Source organism: Gossypium raimondii, chromosome 1, assembly GCF_025698545.1.
Source record: "Gossypium raimondii isolate GPD5lz chromosome 1, ASM2569854v1, whole genome shotgun sequence".
NCBI lineage: Eukaryota > Viridiplantae > Streptophyta > Magnoliopsida > Malvales > Malvaceae > Gossypium > Gossypium raimondii.
The window spans coordinates 26,455,186-26,466,094 of record NC_068565.1 but is presented as its reverse complement, the minus strand read 5'-3'; the positions used below and the strand labels follow the sequence as shown (position 1 = coordinate 26,466,094).

General features: G+C 31.3%; 1 protein-coding gene across 2 annotated transcripts; it reads right to left on the bottom strand.

The window, feature by feature from the left end:
• Positions 1 to 6,631: 6,631 nt before the first annotated feature.
• Positions 6,632 to 10,012, bottom strand: LOC105785495 (ras-related protein RABC2a). Of its 2 annotated transcripts, XM_012611595.2 has the most exons (6): positions 9,600 to 10,012; positions 9,425 to 9,493; positions 9,124 to 9,189; positions 8,410 to 8,531; positions 7,337 to 7,465; positions 6,632 to 7,007 (listed from the first exon to the last, which is right to left on the bottom strand). In XM_012611595.2, the coding sequence occupies exons 1-6, from the start codon at positions 9,739 to 9,741 to the stop codon at positions 6,897 to 6,899; spliced, it is 639 nt and encodes a 212-aa protein (XP_012467049.1). In that variant the 5' UTR covers positions 9,742 to 10,012; the 3' UTR covers positions 6,632 to 6,896. The 2 variants fall into 2 exon arrangements, with proteins under 2 accessions (XP_012467049.1, XP_012467051.1); XM_012611597.2 differs by lacking the exon at positions 9,124 to 9,189.
• Between the last annotated feature and the right edge of the window lie 897 nt (positions 10,013 to 10,909).

The following is a 10,909-nucleotide window of genomic DNA, read 5'->3' as shown; positions in this document are numbered from 1 at the left end:
TCACAAATGGTAAGTTGCAATTTGATAACTCACATATGATTATCTTGTAGATACATTTACCAAAAATATATTAAAATATCCACTTGCTAGATAAATGATATCATATTTCTTTCAAAAGTTCAAGAGATTGAACCTCCTTGTGAGGTTCTAATAAATAATCTTCCTTGAACAAGTAACACCTAAGAAATCTTTAAAATGAAGAATTTTCATTTTTAATAAATATCCATGTAAATTCTCATTTTACACATCATTATTTTTCGGGATGGTCTAACCAATCATACCAATTAATTAATATATTTGGACTAGTGAACTTATGATTTACTATAACATGTGATTTAACAATACTAATATAAAAAGTGTAAACTAGAGAAAAGGTAGGTAACTTTTCATAAGAAAATTCATTCAATTAATTTCAATAACATAACTTATGTGCTTCAAAACAATTAGATATAAGTCCGGACGTAGTTATAAATGTTAATTAGAAAGACTCTAGAATGTCATCTTTGAAGTAGCCAAATATAGAATGTTAGCCTTAATACAATAAAATCAAAGTTGAAACCACATACATTTGTTGCAAATAAAATTTATCACTTTACAAAATGCGCATAAACAAATATTTTATTTGCATACATAAATGTGTAAATTTTAGCAAAGTGTATGAGCATACCATAAATGTGCAAATTTTAGCGAAGTGTGTGAGCATACCATAAATGTACAACAATTAAAATTTGAAATGTGGTATGGAACTATTAATATAAATTGCAATATTGAGTTTGACATATAAATTAGCCTCGCGTAATTATTACTAGTAAGATATTCAAGAATTAAATTATTAGAGTCACAATACATAAAAAGGATGCAACAATTGTAAGTTATAGAGGATATTACCATAAGATTGCATACAAATATCAAAATCAAATCATGGACTTAAAGTTTAGTAATGAATAGCAACAATAATAAGATATAGCAACAAATTCCTTAATATGAATTATAGAAATCCTAAAAATTGACATACTAGCATTAAAATGATTGACAATATAACATTGGTATCCATTTATTATTTAGATTTGTTACTGATAGCAATCTAATTTTGTGTGTTTAATGTACCTATTTTTGGTCAGTTTTTTAACAAAATGGTACTAAGCTTGTGATTTCTTGCTTAAATTTTGTTAAGGACGCAATTTAAATGTCGAAGTTCAAAAACAAGCAAAATCGAGCTAAATTGGAACAAAAAGCAAGACAAGGGGCTGAATTGAAAATTACAAGATTATTTTTGGCTGATAAAAAAATATAAGATTTTTTACTTTGGCAAAATCCTATATTTAGAAAAAAAATTTGATTTTGTGGTAGGTTGTTGAGCATGATTTTAGGAGTAAATCATGTGAAATTAGCTCTTTGAGAGGTGTATATATAGGCTTGTAATTGTGACTTGAAGACACACTTGAATTTGGAAGGCAATTAGCATATTCTTGTTTAGTAACATTTGAGCATTCTGCCATTTCTTTCTTCTTTTTTATGTTTTGGTACATTTGTCTTTCCACTCTTGTACCCCAGTCGGGTATGATTAATTTCATGCTCAACTAATCTCTATTTAGCTTTAGGCCGGTTATCATTTCGATCGAGAATATTGAGAAATGAACCCGCACGAAAAACCTTACAACATGGTATTAATTATCTCTCCGGAATATGTGATAATCACAATCATCCCTTAAATATAATTCAATTTCAATTCAAAGAGTGTGCATTGGGTTGGAGTAGTTTGGTGTAAAGTTGGGAAAACGAGATGGTCGTCTGCTGCATTCGAGTTCCCACGGACAAATTGGCTTGTCCAGGTGGGTAAGGGTCAGTTGGATTCCGTTAAAGGAGATAGTGATTGGATTTAAACGACCCATGCGGTTGAGGCCCCTTAATTCGAGTTGGGCTCTTCTAGATGCAAGGCTATTGAGATCTTAAATTACAGATGTGTGTTACATGGTTAGATAGTCGGTAGGGATTGGTTTGCAGTTCGTACCGGAATCAACTTCACAAAGAAGAGTTGGCGATTGAGGCATTCTTGGTCACTATAACTAGCTTATCGTTTAAAAGGAAAAATCAACTTTCAATGATCAATTCAAGACTAGATTTTACCAAGTCTAAGGCTAAGAATTCACATATTTGATTTCCTAATTTAATTTCAGTTATTTAATTTTATTTTACAGTTATAATTTGATTATTATTTCTCTCTATTCATTTTTATATTTTCAACCTTTATCAACTAAGACCCCCTTTTATTTATTTTTTTTAGCTCAGCACATTACAAGTCGTAGGCACAATAGCTGCCACGACTTTGGAATCCAGTCACGTAAAAATGATATTAGGAGTCCCAATCCCTGCGGGATTGACCCTGCGTCTCTATACTACTATTTAATATAGTTAGAGCATATAAAATTTATATTTGGTGGTCTCGACAGCCATCAATTATGATTATCATTTAGGTATCCCAAATTTGATTCAACATTAATCTTATTATTCATCTCTACATTATCTTTGTTTTTCCACTTCTGGTGGTGAAAAGAATTATTATGATCACCCATTTAATGATTATTATAATGTCACTTATCCCGACCACGATTATGTCTTTCAAATTTATTATGTATTATTGCATTCTCTTCAATGAATGTAACAGTTCGGTAGGACAAGCTTCATGATTTTTCATTAATAATATTATTTTGTTCAGTCACAAATTAGACATGGTATTAGGTCAAAATATTTTTTAAACCTTTTTCACAGTACCGTTGTAAGAACACATTTGAAGCATGAAAGTAGAATACGTTTTCTAGCAATTTCTCAAAAATAATATTCTCCCTACATAATTTTAATTGAGAACTAATACTGAATTGTAACAACCCATTACCCGAGCCAATCGTCAGGTCCGAGTGACAAGGTGTAACATTCATTGTCGGAGCAACTATGATCAGGTTACATTCAATACATACCATAGTACATCTAAATTAAAGTATTATGGGCAAAACATACAACATACAATCACTCCTGGGATTTACATGAGCTTACAAAAGCTTAAATGTTAACTCGATGTTGAATTACGACTAAAATGCAATATTTCTAAAATTTAGGTTGATGTTGGGACGTAAAGTGTTTCCTTGTCGCAACATAACATATTGTTTGGCCTTGCTGTTATGACCATACTCAATGTCGTGTCATGGCATGGTGAGCTAATCTCGTCACGATAGCACTCATTGGGTGTCATGATGTCACATATTGTTTCTACACTTTCTATATGAACATCAACCTATAACATTTTCCAAACCAATAACTAAGCACATTCAACTCATAAATAGCCAATACATATATCCTCAAGCATCAATCCAAGCACATTAATATCTTATTCAACAATATGCCTATACCTTATTACCTATAAGCTAACTATCAAGTGCAATTCATTAAAATCATATATACATGCATGCTATCCACAAGTACTAATTGAAAATACATCATTTATAAATTACAAAACCATATGATAAACTCATATACACATTTTGCATTCATATGATTAAGACCACTTATCAACTTTCAATTCAAAGTTCTCAAAACATAACAAAATACCAAACCGACTCAACCTAGGTGCAAGTTGTATAGCCAAAAAAAGAAAAATATACAAACATTGTTGAGTCTATGATCTTTATCTAGATGTTATAGTCGATGCTCGAGAGCTCAATATGTACCTAACCTATGCACGAAAAACAAACCGTATGCTAAGCAATAAAGCTCAGTGGTATTAATTTTTATATTTCAATTTAATATAACATATGAAATAGTCAATAACATACAATTTCCATGTTTATACTATCAATCAATACAAATGCACGATATAACCAATCTCATTCAACACATCTATATATGCATATATCACCATTATGTCAATACTTAAGATGAACTATCTAAACATTTCATGAACTAGTGATCTATATGGATATTTCATACCATTATTATAATGCTGGTCAAATTTGCATAATTACTCCACTTGTAACATAAATTCATGTTTCATTCCATTACCAAGTCAAACAATTCATTCCTTATCTTACCGAATCAACTCTTCGACTCATTAACCGGTTCACATGATCTTTTACAAACTCTCGACATTCAATGTCGTATATAAGTGTCTATATTCCAACTTTGTAACACTTAATCAATTTCAATCACTATTCAACCAAATCACAATATATATCCCTTATTAGCATGACTTGAACTCAAGCAGATACATGGATCCCAACCATCACACCAATTTGGCATTCAGTGCCTCATCGGAACGTCCGAAATAAATAGATTGCACCAAGCACTCGTCGGTATAACCGAAATAAAAGTTGTGCCCTGCACTCATTGGAACCTCCGAAGGAAAAATGCACCCAACACTCATCGACATATAGTCAAAATAACTTGTACTCAATCTATCCTATGGCATGCCAACTATATCCAATTCTGCCCGAAGAGTTAATAGGATAACCAATTATATAATTTCCCAAATACTACAAAATGCATTTCATCATCTCCAATTCACAATTCAATTCATAAATTTATCATATAACATAACATGTTCCAGCCCAATTCAAAGTCAATTTCATATTTTCATCAAATTACACTATTTTCAATTTTATTCAATTTAGTCCGCTATCACAACAATTCAATTCAAATAATCATTTTCAACTCACATTCATATCATACTATACAAAACAATATAAATATGTAATAATTATAATAATTTGAATCATAGAAATACAAACCAAAGGCTCGAGTTACTCGTAGTCGACTTTCGCCTTTCCTTTCACTCTCGACGGTCATGCGTTGTCTTTAGCTATGAATAATAACCAAATATACACAATATTAAATTCCAGCTCAAATCGAATCAACTACAAAGTCACACATATTTTTTAATTTATTCAATTTAGTCCCTAAAACTAGGATTAACATAACTTTCAATTTAAAGCCTCGGATTAAAATCAGGTTTCACCAAAACTCATTTGGGACTCTATTTTCTATCCTTACCAATAATTCATGATATTTTCCATTTTATTCAATTTGGTCCCTAATATACGAAACTAACAATTAAGCTTTACAATTTAGTCATTTTCTTAAACTAAACTTAATTTCTATCAATTTAACACTTAAACATTCAATTCTCAACAATGGTATCTCATAAAAACTTCACTAATTGATCAAATTGATTATTGGGTTAGCTTGATCAAGCTTCCAAGATAAAAAAAAATCTATAAAAATCAAAGAAAAATGGTTAGGGACTTACTTGAAATTAAGGCCAAAAAGCTTAAAGAAAACAACAATGGTGTCCCCCCTTTGTTTTGATGTTAGGCCGGTTGGAGAAGATTATTCTTCTTCTCTCCTTCCACTAATTTACATATATATAGATTAAATTTTAATTAGTTTAATTAATTAGGATTCAATCTTAATTAAACTTAAATTACTTAATTTACTTAATTTAATCCAAAATCATCATTACCATCCACTAGCACATGATTAGTAATGGTTTATTAGTCATTTTGACCCTTTGAATAATTGTAATTTAAGTCCCCAAGTCATTTACCAATTAAAAATTCATAGCGATTAGATTTTACAATTTAATCTCTAATCCTTAATTAAACATAATTTCGACTAAACTAAATATTCAAATTTTAATTCATCTAAAATTAACTTCGTAAATATTCCTAACTAATATTTACGGACTCGATTCTAAACGAGGTCTCAAAACCATATTTTTCGATACTACTAGAAATCGGTCGTTACATAAATACTATAGAGCTATACTCACCTATAATTTTAAAATATTGTAACCTCATATGCATCCAATTATAATGAGTAAAGGTAGAATTACCATTTCGATGGTCATATCTTTCTTTTAATCAATTTCAAGTTTTTTAAGCATATTTAATAATCAAGAATTTAATAGCCAATCAAACATTTAACTATTAGGCATAATATAATTTAATAATCCAATCTTTTATCTATCCTTTTCAAAACCAAAATAAGTAAAATATTGATTCATATAAAAATAATCCCAAAATTTTAAAAGAATTTAGAAGCATACCAAGATTGAATTTGATTAAATATATTATTCTGTGCAACATAAAAGTACTAATGAAAAATTGTAATCACTGCCGTTGGTGTAGGTTCAAGACCTCTCTTGGGCATTCCTTTTTCCTCGAATCTTGTTTTTTTTGTTTTTCTCCGATAACTGATTGATTAGGCAAGTGGTCAAGGGTGCTTAAAGCTTTGAGGTACAAGTTTGATTCCTATGCTTCAATTGTGTTTTATTTATTTATTGCCATCTTACTTAGCAATTTTAAAAACAACAAGATATAGAAGAATAGAGAAAGATGTATATTTACAATATTTTTCTAAAATATATATTTAACATACACATAAATGATATAAAATTTTACTTACTTAGCAATTTTAAAAACAACAAGATATAGAAGAATAGAGAAAGATGTATATTTACAATATTTTTCTAAAATATATATTTATAAACATACACATAAATGATATAAAATTTTACTTTTAATGGACATCAGAGTTTTAAAATACATCCAATTTATTATTTTAATGGACATCCACTCTATAATAATAAAATATTTATAACAATTGTGATATTGTTTAGATCAACTCCACCAATTCAAGGGAACAACCTTAAAACTCACTTTGCACCCGAAACTCTACAACTGAAGTTAATTTGAGTGATGATACAATTAACCAATGGGAACTCCATTTGAAAGAAGAGCAGTACAGAAATATAGTACGAAATAATATATCATATACAAATATTTGTTCACAATCTGTTAATTAAGACGGAAGCTTAAAGCCGCCATATGGTTGCATATCACTGCAATTTAAGAGCAGCATCCACCGCCTTGATGACCTCTATACTCTGGTTTATGCTTTAACATGTTTCTCTTCCCTATAGCAGACCCTTCTTCTAAAAAACTTGGAACTTCCATTATCTGTAAGAAAATCCAAAGCTGGTTACAACAAAGAAGAATTGGACACAAGTATAAGTGATATGTGCCTAGTTGCAAGATATGAGACTTGGATCCCACATAGGAGAGAATGTGATCTCCTTTGTGAGGTTTACATAGTCCTAGGCTCAACAACCTTGAAGATTTTGGGATGTGGTTCTCTAAAAGTTCATATCAATAAGATGCGAACACTCTTAATGATTATGTTATATAACAGCCCTACTGCATCATTTTGAACTGACCTACAGCCAAGAATATTTTGTATTATATTGGTTGAAAGGCTGACGAGCAAACTTGCTGTCACAAAAATATACCTTCAATGAAAGCCCCTCAAAGCATTGCTCCACGTTTTTTCTTGTTTTGGCACTGCATTCAAGAAACATGCATCCAAGCTCCTTTGCGAGCTCCATCCCTTCTTCTCTACTTACAGCCCTTTCAGAATCCTTAAACATAAACAAATCGGATATAATGAAGCAGAATAACTAGGCAGTGCAACAGTATGAGAGACATGAAGTGTCTGGTCTGCATTAGTAAGGATAGATATACTGCAGCTAAAAGGGAATCATTAAAATGTATTTATTGTTAGAATTATAAAATAAATCAGAAATAAAATTTAATAAACCAGGATATATCATATCAAATCATCAAGAATAAAACTAGATACGGAAGCTTACCTGAATTCATGAATTACTTGAAGTTTTTTCAAATATTGGGATTTGATCTTCCAACTTGGCACACAAGAAATGTGATATTAGAAAAGATATCTTGTGTGTAATTTGAGGACCATAACCCTAATATTTATAACATTGGCATATTAGTTCTAATTCCTAATTAGCCCATCATTAATTAGAATTTGATTAGAACTCAATTACTAGAGTATCTATCCATATTTAACCCATACTTTATTTAATAATTAAAGCCTAATAAAATTTTAACACTTTTAATTTGGGCTAAGCTCATGTAAATAATAACATGTAATTACCTTTATTATATATTTGTGATGTCCATATTTTCCAATATTTATCTCAATTTAGTTACAAGTTTTATTTACATGAAACACTCATTGATGGTTAAACTGCAATACTATGGGTTTTTTTTTCTCATAAAATGTTGTATCTAATTTCAATATAGGAGAAAACGTAAGCAGAGTATTCTCTCATTGGCTTTTGAAGGAATTGTAAGGGTGCAATGCTCCCTTTACAACTTATAAACTTTGTTCCATGAAGTTTTCTCAACATGAATAGAGCAAAGGAGTTCTTTCGAAGATTATGAAACAGTCAGAAACTTATTAATGTTTCCATAACCATTTCAAGTGTTAGGTGTGAAGTGATTGAATTTTCTCTTCAAAAACTAAATTCACGGATCGGAGAGAGAACGGTAGACTTACTCTATCAACTTTATTTCCAACGAGCATCTTGACACAGTCCTGGTTGGTAGAATAGAGCTCCACTTCTTTCGCCCAAACAGTGGACAAATTTGTGAAGGTTTCTCTCCGTGTTACATCGTAAACTATAACCAAAGCCGAGAAATAAGTCAAACAATAGTTGTGGAATTTAAACACCGGACAAACAATAGTGAAACGATGAGGCAAAGGGAATAATACTTGTGCAGAAAAAAGAAAAAGCGCCATGGAATTGCATACAGATAGAGGTTCTCCAACCCAGCAGAGATGAGGTTCATAGCAAGGATTGATCAAGGCATTGATAATACAAGTACAACTACATTAAGGAATAAAGGGTACAATACAAATAAACGGTTTCTTATTTTCCTTTGTGTACGAGATCGAGAGAAAGGGACGGGGTACTTCCAATTTGTTTCCTGTATGCTGTCCTTCAGTCTTAGTTAAACTATTATTCCTTTTATTCTTCTTAAACAACTTCTAAGTTGTCATAATCTTTCATCACACATAACCAATCTCCTAATTAGCCAGTCCAAGAGGAAAGCTTAAAAACTAATTTAACATTATGCATGCCAATGTTCATGGCTGTATCTACCGTGTGAACTAAGAGCCGATTTTAAGATCATTATCAGATGCATGAAAGGTTATGATAATGTTTTGCAGTCAATCAAAATCATACATGCACCATAAAGATAATCTCACCAAGTATGATCCCTTGGGCACCTCTATAGTAAGAGCTTGTTAGTGTTCTGAACCTTTCCTGTCCAGCTACACGAAGCATTATGGTTCCACAAGTGAATCATATTATTTCTCCATATTGCAAGACAATTACTTTAAGAAAATAGGGAAGGTTAAATAGCTAGTCAAAGATTAAAGACGCAGCATTAAGCTACGTAAAGCTGTGATGAAAATGATGCCAATGTCATATTAATGTATTAGTGAACATTAAATCAGTGAAGAGTGTAAAATAAAGAAGCCAATGGAAATTATACGAGGTTCATACCAGTATCCCATATGGTAAGCTTTAATCTTTTCCCACCAACTGTTAAAAACTTGATCTTAAAATCCACACCTAAACCATGGATTCAAACAAAAAGAACCTAATAAAATTTCACCATGAACACTAATCAAAGATCCAGGACTTTGAAAAGATGAAGAGTGAAGAAGAGAAAACGAACCAATGGTGGGAGCTAGATCCTCAGCAGAAGCTGAAATGAAGCTAACAAGCAAACTACTCTTGCCAACACCTGAGTCTCCGATCAATAAGATCTTGAATGAAAGATCATAGCTTCCACTACTTTTCCCTGAAGATGATCCCATTTCGATTTTTTTTTTCTATCCAAAAACGAAAACCCGAACTTTTAAAAATCACTGCTTTTTTAATCTTCTTTTAGAAGGTCTCTGTTGTATCCAATGATGATCACCCTGCTGAATGGCCTTTTTTTTCCTCTCAAAAGCACAGCACAGTGAAACTTGTTTTAACGTAGAGGAAGAAAGGAAGGAAATTTCGTTGTAAGAGAAAACCAAAAGAGAAAACTGAGAATCAGTATGTTGTTTGAGAGAAAGGAACACGGGCTTACTGGGAACTCCTCCCCACACCAACGTTGTTCTTTTCCTTTTTGGTTTGGTTTTTTACTTTTTCTTGGATACGCTGCCGTTTTCTTAGAAAAAGATTGGGGGACGTGTATTGTGGGTCCTGGTTTAGATTGTAGTGACGTGACACGCTAGATATGGGAGCGTGTCTCCAACGCTTCTTCAACCGTCTGGTGGAAGGGGGTTGCTTTACATTGGGGAAGTGATTGAATTAATGTCTAATTTTAGGAATAACAAAGGAATTTCATTTTTTCTTTATCGTAAGTGTAGATTTTATTCCATATAAATAAACCACCGTTACAGCTAAAGGAGTGATACGAGATCCTGCGGGGGAAAAAGTACTCAATCATTAAGGTTATAACTACCAATCCTAGCGTGTCTAGCTGTCCAATCCACAACTCTCTTACTTTTTCTAATAATAAGAGAGAATTGAATAGATTCAAAATATTAGACTCTATATTATTATTTAATCTCTAAGTTGGTCCCCTTTGATCTTTATTTTTTAAAAATTAATAAAAAATTTATTTGAGGTTAGATTTTTTTTTTTTTGCTGAAAACTGATGAATTACCATTTCAAAGAAATTGCAAATTGAATGGATTATATCTGTCACTAAGCTAGTGACTCAACCTACGGTGACTGCCCTTAATTAATTAAAAAAATAGAAACCAAAGAAAAGCCTCAAGAATTAAAAAAACTCAATACTCAAAACGTCCATATGCTCGACAAACTCCAAAAACATAACGAGAAAATTAAAGAAAAAACTGAAAGGACCTTCTAGATAAAAACACAACAGCCTTCGTATTCATGTGTTAAGACATTATTATGGGATATTATCTTTTAATAATTTAATTTTTAATGAGATATTATAAGATATTATCTCTTAGCAATTTGATT

What these genes read in the sequence shown, in the direction of transcription:
- LOC105785495 (XM_012611595.2), bottom strand. Translation starts at nt 9,741, where the DNA reads ATGGGATCATCTTCAGGGAAAAGTAGTGGAAGCTATGATCTTTCATTC. An exon ending in GCTTACCATATGGGATACTG is followed by an intron (nt 9,190 to 9,424) that starts GTATGAACCTCG and finishes TGCTTCGTGTAG; the next exon opens with CTGGACAGGAAAGGTTCAGA. An exon ending in TTGAGGGGCTTTCATTGAAG is followed by an intron (nt 7,008 to 7,336) that starts GTATATTTTTGT and finishes ATTTTCTTACAG; the next exon opens with ATAATGGAAGTTCCAAGTTT.